This window comes from Lucilia sericata, unplaced genomic scaffold (genome assembly GCF_015586225.1).
Source record: "Lucilia sericata isolate MDLA Ls3-8-SP2 unplaced genomic scaffold, ASM1558622v1 Contig000694F_arrow, whole genome shotgun sequence".
Lineage (NCBI taxonomy): Eukaryota > Metazoa > Arthropoda > Insecta > Diptera > Calliphoridae > Lucilia > Lucilia sericata.
The window spans coordinates 40,737-64,421 of record NW_023994697.1 but is presented as its reverse complement, the minus strand read 5'-3'; the positions used below and the strand labels follow the sequence as shown (position 1 = coordinate 64,421).

Genomic DNA, 23,685 nt, shown 5'->3' with positions numbered 1-23,685 from the left:
GTTAAGACTGACTACAAGCTGGCAAAGAAATAAATACAATATTTAGGATATTAAACTTTTTTCCTCCTACTAACCAGCTTAAGAGGGATGGTATGTGCCAGAAGTATAGGTAACAGTTGCGTCTCTTTTTATCCATGAAATAAATGGTTGGGCGTTAGAAGGCAGTAGGAAATCCTTATATAGAGTGTAAACAAATTTTACTTGTATTTTGCTGTATATGTTGCAAACATCGTTAAATATAAATGTATGCAAAAGTATTATGAAGTTACAAAAATAAATTCAGGACTCAACAGAGCTGGAATAATAATCTTTATTTTAAGCTTTTTGATATGTTCTGGCAACTGAGAAAGTTAACGAACGACTTGGCTTCATGGCTTCATTTTGATTATTCACCGAAAAAGAAATACTGGCAGACGTTTGAACAAAACATGACTTGTTTAATATAAAATATGATTTATTCTATTTTGGTAATACATTTTTAAATAAATTTTAAGAAATGTTAAAACAGCGAAAGAGATTTATCTTTATTAAAACTCCACCTATACTGAACAGCTGCTAAATTGTTTGCTCGAAACAAATCAGCTTTAGTTCATGGAACCTGACAAGAATAGTCTGTTTTTTTTTTTTTTTTTCTTCATTAACTTAAGATAACAATCCTTGAATTGTATTATAAGTCATGTACTGAAATTTTGATCAATGAAAGAGTTTACATGTATGCATGTTATGTCGTGTCATTTAAGTAGTCGCACATTTGAAGCATGTAACTTATTAAAACCAAATATCGATATTGATATTGATCTACTTTTATATTCTTCACCTTCATGAGAAGGGTATATATCGTAACCTGAAATGCAAAATCGACCTTTTGAATGGTCCACAGCATCAAAATACATGTTGTTGCAAATCCGAGACAACCTCTTAAAATTTCATAAAAAAAAGAAAATTTTATGCATGCTTTAATTAATAAGCCAAACAACACTGCTTATTGGAAAAAAGATGTATGGATGTATATTGGTTTTATTGCGTTGTATATTATTGTTTTTTGTGTATTTTGTTTCGTATGTTGGATGTATATTGGTTTTATTGCGTTGTATATTATTGTTTTTTGTGTATTTTGTTTCGTATGTTGGATGTATGTTGGTTTCCTTGCGTTGTGTATTTTGTGTGCTTAATTTCGTAAAGTTGCTATGGTGAAGGGTATATAATATTCGGCAAAGGCGAATGTAGAATATCTATCAACAAAATTTCCTGATTTCCCACAGTTAGTTAGTTAGTTAGTTAGTTAGTTAGTTAGTTAGTTAGTTAGTTAGTTAGTTAGTTAGTTAGTTAGTTAGTTAGTTAGTTAGTTAGTTAGTTAGTTAGTTAGTTAGTTAGTTAGTTAGTTAGTTAGTTAGTTAGTTAGTTAGTTAGTTAGTTAGTTAGTTAGTTAGTTAGTTAGTTAGTTAGTTAGTTAGTTAGTTAGTTAGTTAGTTAGTTAGTTAGTTAGTTTAGTTAGTTAGTTAGTTAGTTAGTTAGTTAGTTAGTTAGTTAGTTAGTTAGTAGTTAGTTAGTTAGTTAGTTAGTTAGTTAGTTAGTAGTTAGTTAGTTAGTTAGTTAGTTAGTTAGTTAGTTAGTTAGTTAGTTAGTTAGTTAGTTAGTTAGTAGTTAGTTAGTTAGTTAGTTAGTTAGTTAGTTAGTTAGTTAGTTAGTTAGTTAGTTAGTTAGTTAGTTAGTTAGTTAGTTAGTTAGTTAGTTAGTTAGTTAGTTAGTTAGTTAGTTAGTTAGTTAGTTAGTAGTTAGTTAGTTAGTTAGTTAGTTAGTTAGTTAGTTAGTAGTTAGTTAGTTAGTTAGTTAGTTAGTTAGTTAGTTAGTTAGTTAGTTAGTTAGTAGTTAGTTAGTTAGTTAGTTAGTTAGTTAGTTAGTTAGTTAGTTAGTTAGTTAGTTAGTTAGTTAGTTAGTTAGTAGTTAGTTAGTTAGTTAGTTAGTTAGTTAGTTAGTAGTAGTTAGTTAGTTAGTTAGTTAGTTAGTTAGTTAGTTAGTTAGTTAGTTAGTTAGTTAGTTAGTTAGTTAGTTAGTTAGTTAGTTAGTTAGTTAGTTAGTTAGTTAGTTAGTTAGTTAGTTAGTTAGTTAGTTAGTTAGTTAGTTAGTTAGTTAGTTAGTTAGTTAGTTAGTTAGTTAGTTAGTTAGTTAGTTAGTTAGTTAGTTAGTTAGTTAGTTAGTTAGTTAGTTAGTTAGTTAGTTAGTTAGTTAGTTAGTTAGTTAGTTAGTTAGTTAGTTAGTTAGTTAGTTAGTAGTTAGTTAGTTAGTAGTTAGTTAGTTAGTTAGTTAGTTAGTTAGTTAGTTAGTTAGTTAGTTAGTTAGTTAGTTAGTTAGTTAGTTAGTTAGTTAGTTAGTTAGTTAGTTAGTTAGTTAGTTAGTTAGTTAGTTAGTTAGTTAGTTAGTTAGTTAGTTAGTTAGTTAGTTAGTTAGTTAGTTAGTTAGTTAGTTAGTTAGTTAGTTAGTTAGTTAGTTAGTTAGTTAGTTAGTTAGTTAGTTAGTTAGTTAGTTAGTTAGTTAGTTAGTTAGTTAGTTAGTTAGTTAGTTAGTTAGTAGTTAGTTAGTTAGTTAGTTAGTAGTTAGTTAGTTAGTTAGTTAGTTAGTTAGTTAGTTAGTTAGTAGTTAGTTAGTTAGTTAGTTAGTTAGTTAGTTAGTTAGTTAGTTAGTTAGTTAGTTAGTTAGTTAGTTAGTAGTTAGTTAGTTAGTTAGTTAGTTAGTTAGTTAGTTAGTTAGTTAGTTAGTTAGTTAGTTAGTTAGTAGTTAGTTAGTTAGTTAGTTAGTTAGTTAGTTAGTTAGTTAGTTAGTTAGTTAGTTAGTTAGTTAGTTAGTTAGTTAGTTAGTTAGTTAGTTAGTTAGTTAGTTAGTTAGTTAGTTAGTTAGTTAGTAGTTAGTTAGTTAGTAGTTAGTTAGTCTAGTTAGTTAGTTAGTTAGTTAGTTAGTTAGTTAGTTAGTTAGTTAGTTAGTTAGTTAGGTAGTTAGTTAGTTAGGTTAGTTAGTTAGTTAGTTAGTTAGTTAGTTAGTTAGTTAGTTAGTTAGTTAGTAGTTAGTTAGTTAGTTAGTTAGTTAGTTAGTTAGTTAGTTAGTTAGTTAGTTAGTTAGTTAGTTAGTTAGTTAGTTAGTTAGTTAGTTAGAACGAAAATGATGACATCAATCCCCGAATAGAGTTCCCGATAGTGGTGTTTCATAGTTCCTTCAGTTCATACCAAAACCAAAAATAATTATTTATAAATACATATATCTTACTTTCTCTACACAACCAAGTTCAGCACATTTTCTGCAATTGATTTCATATCAAATTCCAAATTTACATTGAATACTTATTAAGAAATAAATGAAATGTTTCTCCTTTATTTGTTTTATTTACGAAATCCTGAAAGCATTTCCATTTCAGTAACAAACAATCGGCAAGATAAACAAATATTTAAAACCATTAATTCAATTTTTTGTTTCTGTGTCAATATAAACAAGTTTCAAATTCATCCCAAACGAATAGGAGTTTAAATGAATATTAATTCCTCTAAAATAGGATGTTTCCAAAAAGGAACTAAACAGAATTAGATGTGGATGCGGTCTATGATGGTTTATCATTTATCATGTAATGCGGTTTTAATGAGTATCTGTATTAGTGTGACTCTGTCTGGCTGTGTTGCTGACTGGCAATATACTGTGGTGGTATAGTCAAATAAATAGACATTGAATTTCAAACCTATTTAGTTCATTTGTTAAAAATTAGTATTTTCAACAATTAATGAGGGGATTTAAGAAATTTAAAATACAATTGCAAATAGTGTGGAAAAATTACTAAAAAGTTTTGTTTTTACTTTTCCTCCTTGAAATTGAGGGTGGGTTAAAGAAAAATCTTCCTCATACCAATGTACCATAAACAATCTGTCTATTTGTTTGTAAATTTGTCTGTCTGTCAGTTTGTGTGTGTGTCTATTTGAATTTTAGTATTTTTTTAGATTTGATAAATTACAATTTTATTGGCATCATTCTCACAAAGCAAAAAATAGTCAGACAGACACACATAAAGACAGAATGATTGTCTGGAAAACAAACAAACTGACAAAGATACCTCCCACACACTCATACCTACTTCCTGTTTTCAGATATCGAGAAAATATTGAAATGGTCACATTACGCGAAAAAGGGATGTTTGATTTTTTTTTGTTTCTGCTGTTTTTTTCTATTTGTTAAACTCATAAAAACAAAAAAATGAATTTTATTGCTGTGAACATCAAAACAAAATTCATTCATAACAAATTGTTATTGAGGCAGTTTGTTTCTTAACCCACATTACTCAACATTGTTCCACATTACTTTGCCCCACTTTATTTTTTTATTGTTTATACTTGTATTAATTTTTTTGTTTTTGGATTTCTTTTTCCAAGTAAGGAACAATATATACGGCTCCGGCAATTGCTTCTTTATTTCTTTCCTTGTAGTGTTTTATGTTTTGTTGTTGTTGTTTTCGATGGATGACTGCCTGGTTTGTTTGTTTTTAATTTTATGATGATGTTTTTTTACGTTTCAGAAATTTATTTGTTTGTTCTCCTCTTTAAAGATGATATTTTGTGGAGCAAAAAAAAAAATTTTTTTTCAACAAATAAAAAACAATAAATTGCTTACAAGGAAAAAGTTTATGAAATAAATATTAAAGAATTAGAAGTTTATGTAGGTTTGTTTATCCTTTTATATTCAACCTAATCATCATATAGAGAAGAACGTTTTTGGTGGTTTCAGTAGTCTTTCAAAATATAAAGCTTACGTCCTGATATTTTTAGCTCAAACAATGTAATAGTGGTTCAATTTTATTATATGTTATGTATACCCATAGCATGGGATTGCATCACCCTTTTAATCTTAAAGTAGTTGAAATTTCAAGAAGTGTCTTTTGAAATTCGGTGCAGCTCTGTAGCAAATTGTAACTAACTAACTACTAAACCTACTAACTAACTAACTAACTAACTAAAAACTACTAAACGAACGAACGAAACGAACGAACGAACGAACGAACGAACGAACGAACGAACGAACGAACGAACGAACGAACGAACGAAAACGAACGAACGAACGAAACGAACGAACGAACGAAACGAACGAACGAACGAACGAACGAACGAACAACGAACGAACGAACGAACGAACGAACGAACGAACGAACAACGAAGAACGAACGAAAGAAAACGAACGAAACGAAAGAACGACGAACGAAAGAACGAAGAAAGAACGAACGAACGAAAACGAACGAACGAAACGAACGAACTAAAAACGAACGAACGAACGAACGAACGAAAGAACGAACGAACGAAGAACGAAACGAACGAACGAACGAACGAACGAACGAACCGAAAAGAACGAACGAAAGAAAGAAAGAACGAAGAGAACGAAAGAAAGAAACGAACGAAAGAAAAGAAAGAAAAAAAAGAAAGAAAGAAAGAAAAGAAAGAAAGAAAAGAAAGACAACGAAAGAAACGAAACGAAAGAAAGAACAGAAAGAAGAAAAGAAAGAAAAGAAAGAAAGAAAGAAAGAACGAAAAAGAAAGAACGAAAAAAGAAAGAAAAGAAAGAAAGAACGAACGAAAGAAAGAAAGAACAGAAAGAAAGAAAGAAAGAACGAAAAAGAACGAAAGAAAGAAAGACGAAGAAAAGAAAGAACAAGAAGAGAAAGAAAGAAAGAAAGAAAAGAAAAAACGAAAAAACGAAGAAAACGAAAAGAAAGAAAGAAAAGAACGAAACGAAACGAAACGAAACGAAAGAACGAACGAAAGAAAAGAACAAAGAAAAAAGAAAAGAAAGAACGAAAGAACGAAAGAAGAACGAAAGAAGAACGAACAAAGAAAGAAAGAACGAAAGAAAGAACGAACGAAACGAACGAACGAAATACGAACGAAAGAACGAACGAAACGAAGAAGAACGAACGAACGAACAAAGAAACGAACGAACGAACGAACGAACGAACGAAACGAACGAAACGAACGAACGAACGAACGAACGTAAAGAACGAACGAAACGAAGAACGAACGAACGAACGAACGAACGAACGAAAACGAAACGAACTAACGAACGAACGAACGAACGAAAAATAACTAACTAACGAAACAACTAAACTAACGAAACTAACGAAACGAACGAAATAACTAACTAAAAGAAATAACTAACTAACTAACTAACTAACTAACTAACTAACTAACTAACTAACTAACTAACTAACTACTAACTACTAACTAACTAACTAAACTAAACTAACTAACTAACTAACTAAACTAACTAACTAACTAACTAACTAATAACTAACTACTAACTAACTAAAAACTAACTAACTAACTAAACTAACTAACTAACTAAATAAAAGAAAACTAACTAAAAAAAGAAAACTAAAAAAAAATAACTAAAAAACTAAAAAAACTAAAAACTAACTAACTAACTAAACTAAACTAAAAAACTAACTAAAAAACTAAACAAATAACTAACTAACGAACTAACGAACTACTACCTAACTAACTAACTACTACTAACTAACTAACTAACTAACTAACTAACTAACTACTAACTACTAACTAACTAACTAACTAACTAACTAACTAACTAACTAACTAACTAACTAACTAACTAACTAACTAACTAACTAACTACTAACTAACTAACTAACTAACTAACTAACTAACACACTGGTATTGTGAATTTCATCTCTAAAGTTGTATTTTTGAGCCCATAATGGGCGTTAAAGGTGGGATATATTATGCCACCGATCTTCATAAAATTTTGTTAAGAGATTTTTGTTCTTGTAAAACTTGCTTATGTCGAATTGATCACTGTACTGGTGTTTTTAAGCCAGTTAGGACTGTTTAAATTGTATTACGGGGGCCATTTGTATGGGGGCCAGGTAAAATCGTGAACCGATCTTGTCCATTTTCAACACAAATAACCTGCATCAATAAAAAGTATTTGTGTCCTCTAAATCAGCCCTCTAGCTCTAGCGTGTTTTCAACAGACGGACGGACGTGGCTAGGTCGTCTTAGAATCTAATGAGGACCAAGCATATATATTTTCCTGGATCTAAGACCAATACTGCTATGTGTTATAAACGGAACGGAATATACCCTCCATCTTTTTTGATGATTTGAATAACTTCTCTTGACTGTTGTATAATAGCTATTTAATAGTAAATGCAATTAAAATTTAATTATACATTTTCTTTTCAATTATTTCCAGCAATATTCAAAACACCTCAACTTGTGCCAAAAAAAAAACATCATTAATCAACATTTAATTTTGAGTCGAGATTTTATTTACTTCATTTGTCTCATCATTTGGACGTCATACTGCACAAAACTCCCAAATCTCCAGGAAAATTAAAAGCAATATATTTTTTAATTAAAACTGAAATGTTCATTCTTCTATCAATAACTGAAAAATAGAAAACAAAAAAAAAAACTAAAAAAAGAAAACTAAGAAAACATTTGACAAAAAACTACAGTAATTTAGTAGACTTCACAAACAATTGTTGTAAAGAAAACATTTAAACACCATCTCTTACTCCAAAATATTTTCAAACTCAAACAACCGAATACCAACAACAGCAAAAAAAACACAAACGCACAATTTCTTTACCAAACCAAAACCAACTCAAACCCCCCAACATTTAATTAAAAAAAGAAACAGACAGACAAATAATAGAAAAATATTGCAAACTGGCGTTCTTTCAAAATATAATGTGGAGCACTATTTCACCGACAAATTCGAAAAAACTTTTAATTGGCAGCACACGCAGCGTTGACTATGTCGGTGACAATTCTACAACAAAATCTACAAAGATCTCAATCGCAATGGAAATTCATATACAAAATAAGTGCATTTCAGCATAGCGCATCACTCTGGAGGGTGGTGCAGAGCCCCCATGGCTACAGGGCCCCCTTAAAGCGGCATTTTTGGGGGCCACTGGCGTCGGTAAAACAAGTATATTACAGGTAAGTTTAATTATTTTAGGTTTTCTTTGTTGGTTTCTTTTTTTTTTTTTTTTTGTTTAATTGTTAATTAATTTATATCGATTTATTTTTTACATATAGGGAAAGTAGGGGAATCAGTAACAGCATGTTATTAGATTTTTATGTTTCTTTTTATTAACCTTCTATAGGTAGAGGAAAACAACTGGTTTTTCATTATTGCTATCATAACCTAGGCCACTAAGAAATTTGAAATATATTCATCTGTATTTATATATATATTATATCGAAAGATGAAGTATATAAAAGCAACAACAAACTTGATACTAAAATTAATACAACACAAGTGAGTTTCATAAACAAAATATAATACCTACGTACATATAGGGTGATTATTCCATAATTGGATTTATTCCCATGTATATAAGGCGCACTTCTTAAACATATTTTCAATTCGAACCCAATTTTACCCCGACAAGTTGAGTGGTAGCTGTCAACCATAACTCGCGTAGCATGAAACAATAAGAATCCTGTTGAGATGTCAACAGCACCGAGAACTTCCCTGAAGTAAAAGGTCTTCTAAATCAGTACTAGTCTCCTGTAGGGCAGAGGAGTCTTTCCCGATCGTTCACCAATTACATAAGTTCCATTCTCAGACCATAAAGAACGATCTACGGAATGACAGACAACTACCAAGTGTTAACCTGAGAATTCCCCAACCTATACTGGCGCCCTACTACGCGAAGAGTAAGAGATACTCAACGGTTTCAGGAATTCAGTATAAGTTGCTCTGTCACATCTCCCAGTGACATCTGTTGATAGGGCAACAGCACCGGAGAGAGAATCTAGACATATCTGGCATAGGATATATCAGTCCTTAAACCAACGTTATCTCTCTGCGAATTTGGGTTTAAACCACAGCCAATACGTGGATCTCGAAGGAACCTCAACCAACTCAAACAGCCAGGTAACTGGCCACCCCTAGTATCAGATTTTCTGGTGCTCTGGTTAGACCCCATTTCAAATCATTCCAAGGAAAAGCCGAGGATACATTTGATCATCACTAGTTTATATTCCCGGCAGACTAGAGATACTGGTAGTACCTTTTTTCCCCGGGATATTGCAATAACACCAAGATGGAGTTCTCATCATGGTAACATCCCCCCGGAGGAATTACTTAGGGACAGTAAAGTGGCAATTATGTACGCTTTCGCTTACAAAGGAGTACATTCGTAACAAAAGATGAATTAGATCCAACCAAACGGTCAAACGCTAATGAAATAACTGTATTTTTGGGATGCCTTAACTTCAAGTCGTTCCGCTGGGGCGTTCCGCCGTAATCCTTTGTGTCCACTTAAAATACCGCCCATCGTACTAACCTCGGACTTACTAAATCAGTATTCGTCAGGTAAACTTGTTCAAATTCGGTTCCCAATGATGCCAGGCATATGGATGCAGAATTGTAAACGGTTAAAGATCTCTCACAGTCCAAATCTGACATTTTCAGGCAGTTACTGTCTTGCTTAATTCGTCTGAAGCAAGCGTCGCTTCATATGTTTGTGAAACTGAGACATTTTTGGCTCCTTTTGATAACCTAAAAGTGTTTAGTAAATTGTGCTCTTAAAAAATTATTCGAATATGATCCCGAAATATGATTAAATTCTAATAATTTCACTTATAATTGCTTAAAAAATATTCGTAACTACTAATCAAAAATTAGTCGTAAAAAAGGGGTTCATAAAACACTCTATAATTGTATTTGTTTGTAACAGACATAAAAATTACTAAAGAAAGAGTCAAACATTACCCAAGATTCAAAAATTAATCCAAAACTTCAAGATATATAAATATAAAAAAAATGAATCGAAACTGATCAGAAGAGGGGCTCCTTTAGAAGCGTCTTTTATAGGGTACCAGAGGGCAGAGGAAAAGCACAGTGCTTTCGTTTTCCTCTTCATCATTGCAGCTAGTCCAGAAATCATTGTATGAAGGAAGTTGTAGCCTTGGCGCATGTATGTCCAGTGGCCTGTGTCTTGTTATGATCGCGATGAGGTTTTTGAGATGGAATCTTGACAGGTTTATGACAAAGTTTGTCCGTATCATATAGTCGTAGGCCAGATTTTTCTGTGGGTGGGTTATTTTTTTCATCCTCTGCATGGGATCAATTGCTGTTTGTCTGCAATCGACTGTTTTCTTTTCACGTAAGATATTCCGATGTTGCAGCCAAACTCATTCTCATGTAGGGTTCATCCGTCTTTCGCTAGTGCGTTAGCGAAATGCCTCCATGTAACGCAATCCATCCAAGGTGAGGATTTAAATGTGATCACTGATTTTCATTGTTTTTAGCCTAGTGCCTACAGTTTAGCCAGAAAATGGACTTTTATGTTTTCACTCAAAAAATCGAATTTTGGTAGGAAATAAAGTGATCACAAATTTTCATTGTTTTTGCCCTAGCGCCTATAGTTTAGCCAGAAAATGGATTTTTATGTTTTCACTCAAAAAGTTGAATTTTGGTAGGAACTAAAAGTGATCACAGATTTTCATTGTTTTAGCCCTAGCGCCTATAGTTTAGCCAGAAAATGGACTTTTATGTTTTCACCTAAAAATCGAGTTTTGGTAGGAAATAAAAGTGATCACAGATTTTCATTGTTTTTGCCCTAGCGCCTATAGTTTAGCCAGAAAATGGACCTTTATGTTTTCACTCAAAAAATTTAATTTTGGTAGGAAATAAGGATCACAGATTTTCATTGTTTTTGCCCTAGCGCCTATAGTTTAGCCAGAAAATGGACTTTTATGTTTTCACTCAAAAAATCGAGTTTTGTTAGGAAATAAAAGTGATCACAGATTTTCATTGTTTTTGCCCTAACGTCTATAATTTAGCCAGAAAATGGACTTTTATGTTTTTACTCCAAAAATCGAGTTTTGGTAGGAAATAAAAGTGATCACAGATTTTCATTGTTTTTGCCCTAGCGTCTATAATTTAGCCAGAAAATGGACTTTTATGTTTTTACTCCAAAAATCGAGTTTTGGTAGGAAATAAAAGTGATCACAGATTTTCATTGTTTTTGCCCTAGCGCCTATAGTTTAGCCAGAAAATGGACTTTTATGTTTTCACTCCAAAAATCGAGTTTTGATAGGACATAAAAGTGATCACAGATTTTCATTGTTTTTGCCCTAGCGCCTATAGTTTAGCCAGAAAATGGACTTTTATGTTTTCACCTAAAAATCGAGTTTTGGTAGGAAATAAAAGTGATCACAGATTTTCATTGTTTTTGCCCTAGCGCCTATAGTTTAGCCAGAAAATGGACTTTTATGTTTTCACTCAAAAAATCGAATTTTGGTAGGAAATAGAAACAAAGAAAGTGATCACAAATTTTCATTGTTTTCGCTCCAAAAATCGAGTTTTGATGGGACATAAAAGTGATCACAGATTTTCACTGTTTTTGCCCTAGCGCCTATAGTTTAGCCAGAAAATGGTCTTTTATGTTTTCACCTAAAAATCGAGTTTTGGTAGGAAGTACAAGTGATCACAGATTTTGATTGTTTTTGCCCTAGCGCCTATAGTTTAGCCAGAAAATGGACTTTTATGTTTCCACTCAAAAAATCGAGTTTTGTTAGGAAATAAAAGTGATCACAGATTTTCATTGTTTTTGCCCTAACGTCTATAATTTAGCCAGAAAATGGACTTTTATGTTTTTACTCCAAAAATCGAGTTTTGGTAGGAAATAAAAGTGATCACAGATTTTCATTGTTTTAGCCCTAGCGCCTATAGTTTAGCCAGAAAATGGACTTTTATGTTTTTACTCCAAAAATCGAGTTTTGGTAGGAAATAAAAGTGATCACAGATTTTCATTGTTTTTGCCCTAGCGCCTATAGTTTAGCCAGAAAATGGACCTTTATGTTTTCACTCAAAAAATTTAATTTTGGTAGGAAATAAGGATAACAGATTTTCGTTGTTTTTGCCCTAGCGCCTATAGTTTAGCCAGAAAATGGACTTTTATGTTTTCACTCAAAAAATCGAGTTTTGTTAGGAAATAAAAGTGATCACAGATTTTCATTGTTTTTGCCCTAACGTCTATAATTTAGCCAGAAAATGGACTTTTATGTTTTTACTCCAAAAATCGAGTTTTGGTAGGAAATAAAAGTGATCACAGATTTTCATTGTTTTTGCCCTAGCGTCTATAATTTAGCCAGAAAATGGACTTTTATGTTTTTACTCCAAAAATCGAGTTTTGGTAGGAAATAAAAGTGATCACAGATTTTCATTGTTTTTGCCCTAGCGCCTATAGTTTAGCCAGAAAATGGACTTTTATGTTTTCACTCAAAAAATCGAATTTTGGTAGGAAATAAAGTGATCACAAAATTTCATTGTTTTTGCCCTAGCGCCTTTAGTTATCCAGAAAATGGACTTTTATGTTTTCACCTAAAAATCGAGTTTTGGTAGGAAATAAAAGTGATCACAGATTTTCATTGTTTTTGCCCTAGGTAGGAAATAAGGATCACAGATTTTCATTGTTTTTGCCCTAGCGCCTATAGTTTAGCCAGAAAATGGACTTTTATGTTTTCACTCAAAAAATCGAGTTTTGTTAGGAAATAAAAGTGATCACAGATTTTCATTGTTTTTGCCCTAACGTCTATAATTTAGCCAGAAAATGGACTTTTATGTTTTTACTCCAAAAATCGAGTTTTGGTAGGAAATAAAAGTGATCACAGATTTTCATTGTTTTTGCCCTAGCGTCTATAATTTAGCCAGAAAATGGACTTTTATGTTTTTACTCCAAAAATCGAGTTTTGGTAGGAAATAAAAGTGATCACAGATTTTCATTGTTTTTGCCCTAGCGCCTATAGTTTAGCCAGAAAATGGACTTTTATGTTTTCACTCAAAAAATCGGATTTTGGTAGGAAATAAAGTGATCACAAAATTTCATTGTTTTTGCCCTAGCGCCTTTAGTTATCCAGAAAATGGACTTTTATGTTTTCACCTAAAAATCGAGTTTTGGTAGGAAATAAAAGTGATCACAGATTTTCATTGTTTTTGCCCTAGCGCCTATAGTTTAGCCAGAAAATGGACTTTTATGTTTTCACTCAAAAAATCGAGTTTTGGTAGGAAATAAAAGTGATCACAGATTTTCATTGTTTTTGCCCTAACGTCTATAATTTAGCCAGAAAATGGACTTTTATGTTTTCACTCAAAAAATTTAATTTTGGTAGGAAATACAAGTGATCACATATTTTCATTGTTTTTGCCCTAGCACCTATAGTTTAGCCAGAAAATGGACTTTTATGTTTTCACTCCAAAAATCGAGTTTTGGTAGGAAATAAAAGTGATCACGGAATTTCATTGTTTTTGCCCTAGCGTCTATAGTTTAGCCAGAAAATGGACTTTTATGTTTTCACTCCAAAAATCGATCACAAATTTTCATTGTTTTTGCCCTAGCGCCTATAGTTTAGCCAGAAAATGGACCTTTATGTTTTTACTCAAAAAATTTAATTTTGGTAGGAAATAAAAGTGATCACAGATGTTCATTGTTTTTGCCCTATCGTCTATAGTTTAGCCAGAAAATGGAATTTTATATCCATTTCTTTGTTTTTAACCTGCACTTTTATATTTTAACTCAAAAAATCGAATTTTGGAAGTTTTGCCAGAAAATGCACTTTTATGTTTTTACTCGATAAAAGATAAAAGTGATAAAAGTGCGGCATGCTTGGACAACTTTCGAAGTGGCGAACACATTCTCTAGGGATGTAGTGTTATTTCCGGAATAGCATCACTTCCAAGATACTTGGATCTAATTTGGAGGAATGCCTGACAGTGGCAAAGGAAGTGATCCAGAGTTTCACTGTTCTCTCCATATGCTCTACATTCGTCTGAATCCGCACGTCCAATTTTGTATAGATGTGCTCGTAATTCTATGTGTCCACCCAGAATACGTATTATTATACTAACTTCAGACTTGCTCATTTTGAGAAGATATCTCGTCTTGGTCTCATCTGGGGGCAAGGCATTATGGGACTCTCTCATCCATATTTTTTTAATTTACCTTTTGGTGCATCGAATGGTTTTGCGTTTGTTAGGTTAACTGCCTCAAGCACACTTCCCTTTAAAACTATTACATTCGCCTTTTCGTTGCCGACTACTCCCGAGTGGCCTAGTACCCTTGTGATGTATACCTTACCTCTGGGAGACTGTTCAGTTAAAGATTTCTTACAATCCAATACGGTATTAGATTTAATTCTATCACCTAATATCGCACTAATTGCCTTCTGGCTGTCGGTAAACATATTAAGGGCTGTGGGCGCCATATTTATTATAATCCAATTTATGCATTCCGTTATTGCTGGGACTTCTTCCTGGAAGCTTGTGTTATGATCAGGTAAACGGTGGTATATTACTGTTTTTGGGTCTTCAATATTGAACCCCAGCACCACTTTGTATGAACATATGGTAGCACCTCAATAACAGCTTAAACTCAAAAACTTTAAATTGGAATTTTTTCCGTTATTGAAACGGAAATAGTGAGAGTTTTAAAATATTGTAAAAATACTTTTACTGTACATATACGAATAGAATAATGGGTGTGGGATTTCCCATTAAAAAGGAAAAAGAAAAATTGTAAGGGGAGGGGAGCGAAGCACACTGGTTATAGCTAGTTTAAGTATAAATATGATACAGAGACTAGTTGACATTTGTAAAGTTATCTTAAAATATAAAATACCATTTAATTAAATTCAATTTAAATTACTTTAGTTTTATAAAAATTTAATCTAAAGTTAAATTTTATTGTCAATTTTTTATGAAATTTTCCAATTTATATTACATTTTAAATAGAAATTTAATATTTGTAAATATAGATGTATGTGTGTGTGTGTGTATAATTTCCACTGTTGACTTTATACAAATACAAATATGTAATTTTTGTTAGTTTGTTTTCATTTTCCATTTCTTTTTTTTTTCTCGTTATATTTGCAGCAATTTTTCTACCATGATTTTCCCAAGACACATCAAACAACAACCAGACGAAAAGTATACAAGAGCTGCCTGGTATGTGATACATGTATACGAGAGCTGATGGTAATCGATGTTCCACCCCAGGTAAATAAATTCTATTCATGTTTTAAAAGTAAAAAATGTAACAGATATATATTATTCGAGTAGTAGTAATAGTTGTTGTATTACACTTAAAGAAATTATATATATTTTAAATTGAAATCTAATTTACAATTCAATTTAATTCTAAACCAATGTGAATATTAAATTATATTGTTATTGAAAATCAATAAATTTTACTTATAATTGACTTAATTAGTAAAGATTTTCTGTAATAATTGTTTCATTTAATATTAAAATTTCCCAAGTGTAATTTTAATTATATTAAACAAATCATTACCTTGTTTTTAAAAGCTTAAAATGCCAACAGCTATTAAGAATTTCACAGTTTTTCTTTTTCAAAAAGTTTATTTTAATTCAACTTTAACAAATAATTAACATATTTTAAATAGTTTATATTAGAAATTAATAAGAAGGCAAGTGTTTTCTAATTTAATTTTTAATAAATACTGTGAAACCCATTAATATAAATGGAATTTTTTCCTCCTTTCCTTTCTCCTCCATTCAAACACAAACATTTGCATTTCCATTAGAATTGAAATAAAACCAAATAGAACAAAATATATAGTATTAAGCAAAAGAAATAGTACATTAAATGTTGGGTCAATTAAAACTTTTCTAATTTTCTTTAAATTACGCTCAACATCATAAACAACAACAATAACGAAAACAAAAACAACATCCACTAAAACATTAACAAATATTCAACAGAAACGATTTCCAGCTGATAATTTTGCTGAATGGAACAATGGACATCCACTGGGGTTGCGAACAGTTCATGCGTATGTTTTAGTGTTTGATATGGGAAACTTGGAAACATTTCGGGTAAGTTTAGGCAATTGTTTATTCATTATTATTTGTTTATACTTTCATTATTTATATAAAACAAAGAAAAAAACAAATTTTTCTATATTCCAAAAGTACCTGTGTGTTATTTGGCAATTATTTATTGACAAATTTATTAGCCTTTTCAAATGTCGAAAGTTTTTATTTTCCAAAAAAAAAAAAAAAACAAGCAAAAATAAAATCTTGGACAAACTTTTTAAATTGCCAGTTTTTATTTTAGCGCTATTAACACTTTAGCAACTTTTTTTATTTCTTCACTTTTAAAGGTATTAATTTCAATTTTGCTCTTTTCTTCTCTTCTTTGTATAACAGTATTGCAGATCTATGAGAGATCAAATTTTGGATAGTTTTAGTCATCGTGATTTTAGTATAATTGTAGTTGGCAATAAATATGATACAATAAATGAAACTCAAGCAAATTCACAGGTAAATGTAAAAAAAACAAAATATAAAAAAAATAACGATTAGACTATAAACTAGACTATAGACTAGAATATAGACCAGAATATAGACTAGACTGTAGAATAAAGAATATAGACTAAAGACTTTCGACTAGACTAGAGACTGCACTAAAGGCCATAAACTAGACTACATATAGAATAGAATATAGATCAGACTATAGACTAGACGATAGACTGGACTATAGACTAGACTATAGACTAGACTACAAACTAGACTATAGACTAGACTACAAATAAGACTAGAGATTAGACTATAGATTAGGCTATAGACAATAGACTAGACTACAGATTATACTATAGACTAGACTATAGACTAGACTATAGACTAGACTATAGACTAGACTATAGACTACACTATAGACTAGACTATAGACTACACTATAGACTAGACTATAGACTAGACTATAGACTAGACTATAGACTAGACTATAGACTAGACTAGACTAGACTATAGACTAGACTATAGACTAGACTATAGACTAGACTATAGACTAGACTATAGACTAGACTATAGACTAGACTATAGACTAGACTATAGACCAGATATAGACTAGACTATAGACTAGACTATAGACTAGACTATAGACTAGACTATAGACTAGACTATAGACTAGACTATAGACTAGACTATAGACTAGACTAGACTATAGACTAGACTATAGACTAGACTATAGACTAGACTATAGACTAGACTATAGACTAGACTATAGACTAGACTATAGACTAGACTATAGACTAGACTATAGACTAGACTATAGACTAGACTATAGACTAGACTATAGACTAGACTATAGACTAGACTATAGACTAGACTATAGACTAGACTATAGACTAGACTATAGACTAGACTATAGACTAGACTATAGACTAGACTATAGACTAGACTATAGACTAGACTATAGACTAGACTATAGACTAGACTATAGACTAGACTATAGACTAGACTATAGACTAGACTATAGACTAGACTATAGACTAGACTATAGACTAGACTATAGACTAGACTAGGACTATAGACTATACTATAGACTATACTATAGACTAGACTATAGACTAGACTATAGACTAGACTATAGACTAGACTATAGACTAGACTATAGACTAGACTATAGACTAGACTATAGACTAGACTATAGACTAGACTATAGACTAGACTATAGACTAGACTATAGACTAGACTATAGACTAGACTATAGACTAGACTATAGACTAGACTATAGACTATACTATAGACTATACTATAGACTATACTATAGACTAGACTATAGACTAGACTATAGACTAGACTATAGACTAGACTATAGACTAGACTATAGACTAGACTATAGACTAGACTATAGACTAGACTATAGACTAGACTATAGACTAGACTATAGACTAGACTATAGACTAGACTTTAGACTAGACTTTAGACTAGACTATAGACTAGACTATAGACTAGACTATAGACTAGACTATAGACTAGACTATAGACTAGACTATAGACTAGACTATAGACTAGACTATAGACTAGACTATAGACTAGACTATAGACTAGACTATAGACTAGACTATAGACTAGACTATAGACTAGACTATAGACTAGACTATAGACTAGACTATAGACTAGACTATAGACTAGACTATAGACTAGACTATAGACTAGACTATAGACTAGACTATAGACTATAGACTAGACTATAGACTAGACTATAGACTAGACTATAGACTAGACTATAGACTAGACTATAGACTAGACTATAGACTAGACTATAGACTAGACTATAGACTAGACTATAGACTAGACTATAGACTAGACTATAGACTAGACTATAGACTAGACTATAGACTAGACTATAGACTAGACTATAGACTAGACTATAGACTATAGACTATAGACTAGACTATAGACTAGGACTATAGACTAGACTATAGACTAGACTATAGACTAGACTATAGACTAGACTATAGACTAGACTATATATGTATGTACATAGGTATAGAGTTCCCAACTGTCTTAAACATCGCTATTACCATTATATAGTATTGATAATTATGTTTATAGTGCTATTATTTATAAAATATTTTTGTTTGTCATTTCCCATTTTAGGAATTAAAAGATATTTCAACTTTAGTACGAAAACATTGGCGTTGCGGTTATGTGGAGTGTTCAGCACAGTAAGTATTTCAAATCCTTTTAGTTCCTTGATGGCTGGGGATGAAAAACATATTTTTACTCTCAGAGATAATTTTGCAAATGTATATTTTTTTGTTCTTCTTCATTTTTTTCTTTTCTATAATATTCTCACGCCCCATTAGATACAATTATAAAATTGGTGATGTTTTTCGTGAATTAATGGGTTGTACCAGTAGTGGCGGTGCCATTGGCACTGAATTTTCACAATCAAATAGAAATAAAGGACGTTGTACAATACTTTAGCAATTTCTGCATAAGTTTTTTTAAGTGCATCAAAAGTATTTTAACAAATTTTAATAAAAAAATTTATAATTTAAGTAAAAAATTAAAAGTAACAAACAAATCCAAAACAATTAGCAAAAAATAACTGGAAACATTAAAATTTATGAAATTTGCAAGCAACATTTAAATGTCAGATGTTTTATAAAAATTTAGGCAAAAAAAACATAGTTTAGATTTGAATGGCAGAACTATGTATTAGGAAAGAACACAACAACAACAAGTATTTTTAAGCCAATTTGAAACTGGATTGGAAATGTAGTTATAAAATTAGTTACAAATACTTGATAATATTATTCAATATAAGTAGATAATAATGTTAATAAATAAACAATAATTACTTTAGATAAAACAAGCACAAATGTATGTGTATAAATGAATGATTAGTAATAAAAAATATTAATAAATTTAACAACAAATTATACACTTGAATGGAAATACAAAAGGATTCATTTAATTTAATTCATGTTTTGTAAATATTTAATGGTTTAAATAAAATTGTATTCATAATACAAGTACGTGTCATTATAATAACAATACAAATATTAAACACTTTTATAAAAATAGTTTTTTTTTTGTTTGTTTTTGCTGTTCCAAATTTATTTATTGGTTTTATTTGTTGTGCAATTAAAATGGCCAAAATGTTTGTTACTGTACAAACCACAAATCCCGCTACTAATTGGCATACAGAACAACTCAACTAAATATAATTATATTCAAATTTAAATTTATTATAAATACGCATTCATAATATTTGTTATAAAGGAAATTCACAGTTCAATGTATGAAATGATTCAGTATTCATAACTATGAACTAACAAGTCTATGTCTAGTCTATGTCTAGTCTATGTCTAGTCTATGTCTAGTCTATGTCTAGTCTATGTCTAGTCTATGTCTAGTCTATGTCTAGTCTATGTCTAGTCTATGTCTAGTCTATGTCTAGTCTATGTCTAGTCTATGTCTAGTCTATGTCTAGTCTATGTCTAGTCTATGTCTAGTCTATGTCCTAGTCTATGTCTAGTCTATGTCTAGTCTATGTCTAGTCTATGTCTTAGTCTATGTCTAGTCTATGTCTAGTCTATGTCTAGTCTATGTCTAGTCTATGTCTAGTCTATGTCTAGTCTATGTCTAGTCTATGTCTAGTCTATGTCTAGTCTATGTCTAGTCTATGTCTAGTCCTATGTCTAGTCTATGTCTAGTCTATGTCAGTCTATGTCTAGTCTATGTCTAGTCTATGTCTAGTCTATGTCTAGTCTATGTCTAGTCTATGTCTAGTCTATGTCTAGTCTATGTCTAGTCTATGTCTAGTCTATGTCTAGTCTATGTCTAGTCTATGTCTAGTCTATGTCTAGTCTATGTCTAGTCGATGTCTAGTCTATGTCTAGTCTATGTCTAGTCTATGTCTAGTCTATGTCTAGTCTAGGTCTAGTCTATGTCTAGTCTATGTCTAGTCTATGTCTAGTCTATGTCTAGTCTATGTCTAGTCTATGTCTAGTCTATGTCTAGTCTATGTCTAGTCTATGTCTAGTCTATGTCTAGTCTATGTCTAGTCTATGTCCTAGTCTATGTCTAGTCTATGTCTAGTCTATGTCTAGTCTATGTCTAGTCTATGTCTAGTCTATGTCTAGTCTATGTCTAGTCTATGTCTAGTCTATGTCTAGTCTATGTCTAGTCTATGTCTAGTCTATGTCTAGTCTATGTCTAGTCTATGTCTAGTCTATGTCTAGTCTATGTCTAGTCTATGTCTAGTCTATGTCTAGTCTATGTCTAGTCTATGTCTAGTCTATGTCTAGTCTATGTCTAGTCTATGTCTAGTCTATGTCTAGTCTATGTCTAGTCTATGTCTAGTCTATGTCTAGTCTATGTCTAGTCTATGTCTAGTCTATGTCTAGTCTATGTCTAGTCTATGTCTAGTCTATGTCTAGTCTATGCTAGTCTATGTCTATGTCTATGTCTAGTCTATGTCTAGTCTATGTCTAGTCTATGTCTAGTCTATGTCTAGTCTATGTCTAGTCTATGTCTAGTCTATGTCTAGTCATGTCTAGTCTATGTCTAGTCTATGTCTAGCTATGTCTAGTCTATGTCTAGTCGATGTCTAGTCTATGTTAGTCTATGTCTAGTCTATGTCTAGTCTATGTCTAGTCTATGTCTAGTCTATGTCTAGTCTATGTCTAGTCTATGTCTAGTCTATGTCTAGTCTATGTCTAGTCTATGTCTAGTCTATGTCTAGTCTATGTCTAGTCTATGTCTAGTCTATGTCTAGTCTATGTCTAGTCTATGTCTAGTCTATGTCTAGTCTATGTCTAGTCTATGTCTAGTCTATGTCTAGTCTAGTCTAGTCTATGTCTAGTCTATGTCTAGTCTATGTCTAGTTATGTCTAGTCTATGTCTAGTCTATGTCTAGTCTATGTCTAGTCTATGTCTAGTCTATGTCTAGTCTATGTCTAGTCTATGTCTAGTCTATGTCTAGTCTATGTCTAGTCTATGTCTAGTCTATGTCTAGTCTATGTCTAGTCTAGTCTAGTCTATGTCTAGTCTATGTCTAGTCTATGTCTAGTCTATGTCTAGTCTATGTCTAGTCTATGTCTAGTCTATGTCTAGTCTATGTCTAGTCTATGTCTAGTCTATGTCTAGTCTATGTCTAGTCTATGTCTAGTCTATGTCTAGTCTATGTCTAGTCTATGTCTAGTCTATGTCTAGTCTATGTCTAGTCTATGTCTAGTCTATGTCTAGTCTATGTCTAGTCTAGTCTATGTCTAGTCTATGTCTCTAGTCTATGTCTAGTCTATGTCTAGTCTATGTCTAGTCTATGTCTAGTCTATGTTAGTCTATGTAGTCTATGTCTAGTCTATGTCTAGTCTACGTGTTACATCTCATATTTGATTTATAAAACTGTTAATTCCTTCCTGTCACTTTATTATTTCCACTCCTCTTGACATTTAAATGTTTTAACTTTATTAGGTATAAATTATAAATAATAAAAATAAATCCCACATTATTTACAATATTTAATCAAATAACTTTTTGTGGTTCTTTTTGGAAAAAATACTAAAATAATACAAATATTAAACGTTTTTGAAAATGATATATTAACAAAGAAATAAGCATTAGTGATGTACTACATACATATTTATAAATCTAGATATTATAGTCATATACATACATACTATAATTATAAATAAATTTAAAGTTGTGATCGTTTTAAATTCATTATTAGATATTGTATAATTAATAGCATTCACACAGAAATCATACTCCCACAATACGGCATTTAAGTATTTCAAATACTTTTACTTGTTGAAAATATTCCCGATGTTATGTTATGTCTGTCTCTAATAAATTTTAATGAATTAGTTGAATTTCTATAAATCATATTCTCATATAAATTTCTTAATTAAAACAATATCTTAGCTAAGTTTTGATAAAAGTTTTTCAAAAAGCAGGATATAATCAGTTGTGTTTCAAAATTTTTCATTGTTCAGATCATGCTTAAATGTCATTTCCCAAAATTAACTCACAGACTTACAAAAAAACATACATATTATGTCATAAAAACCCTAATTAACGCACAAAGTATCGTGTTATTTAAACAAGAAAAATGTTAAAAAATTAAAAACTAATGTTATTGATAGTAAAACATAAATTAAGAAATACAATTGAAAATTTGTAATGAAATACAACAATATGAAATGAATTTAAAAAAATATATAGAAAATAACACAAAATTATCACTCCCATTGATAAAATAAAGGTTGATAGAATTAGTTGTAAATATATACCAAGTTCAAGAAATATAGTCATAGATTTTGCATAATATTCGTATAAACACTTTTGTTAAGGGGTTTGTGAAATTATTGAAATATTAAGTTCTTCATCTTCTGTGGAATGACTTCTAAAGAAGCGATAATAATTTTTTTTAAACTGAGAAGATGTATTTTTTTTTTGGAAATCGGAACACAACCGAAGATGTAGGAACGTTTAAATACAAACCTCTTAGGTTTCTTTTACTATATATTATGGTCCATGTACTGATCCCGTTGTGAAAACCTGAAGCGGATCGCGCCTCGACATTACATGTTTCTGTTCAACACATGTTTCTCTGTTCAATACAGAGTCCATTCAAACCGAGGCACGAACATATGATTCTATACTATGCACATCAATCCTGTATAGATCTACTGTGTCATACAACTTCGGACTACCCATATTAGCAGTTGCCGAGAGGGCGGGACAATGACCAAGAAAATATTCAATAGTCTTCTCCTCGTTCTCGACATGGGACCTTCTACAGAATTCAACATATGAAAGATTCAGTTTTCCAGCATGCGCACCTTCGTTTTACCTGTATGGCTATCAACATTATTAGCTTATCACTTGAAAGCCCATAACTACCTATGAGACTTTTCTCAAATATATAGAGCCCAAGTCTGCCTAAAAGTTTAGCAAGTAGTCAGGATTCTTTGAGCCGTCATCACGAATTTCCTACTGAATTAAAGATTTACAGCGAGGACTTAAATTCGCTAATGCGCCCGCAATATTATTTTCTGAAACATTGGAATGTCCCAGTACCTAGGGTATCTCTAAGTTTGAATGGTTTGGTATTTCGTTAAGAAACATCCGACATTCGCGAACCAGTCTGGAAGTCGTATAGACTCCAGTTACAGATTTGACAGGTTTGCTGTCAGTACAGATTCGAATATTCCTATAGAATATCATATAGTACCTCCCCCGGGGGGCATGTTACCTTGATGAAAGACCTGTGATTGCAATCCCGGGGAAAAAGGTGCTACCATCTAGTCTGCCGACTGTTGCCGAATTAACAGGGTGATGTGGTTGTGCGACGAATTTTTGTAA

General features: G+C 31.4%; 1 protein-coding gene across 1 annotated transcript in view; it reads left to right on the top strand.

The window, feature by feature from the left end:
• LOC119607426 (ras-like protein family member 10B) overlaps positions 1–19,250 on the top strand; it is a 51,326-nt gene extending 32,076 nt beyond the window's left edge. Inside the window, 6 exon segments of the mRNA XM_037961317.1 lie at positions 7,231–7,985; positions 14,932–15,054; positions 15,781–15,894; positions 16,228–16,341; positions 18,466–18,533; positions 18,675–19,250. Of these exon segments, the coding sequence (XP_037817245.1) occupies positions 7,731–7,985; positions 14,932–15,054; positions 15,781–15,894; positions 16,228–16,341; positions 18,466–18,533; positions 18,675–18,795 (795 nt within the window). The 5' untranslated portion in view covers positions 7,231–7,730 and the 3' untranslated portion in view covers positions 18,796–19,250.
• The last annotated feature ends 4,435 nt before the right edge of the window (positions 19,251–23,685 follow it).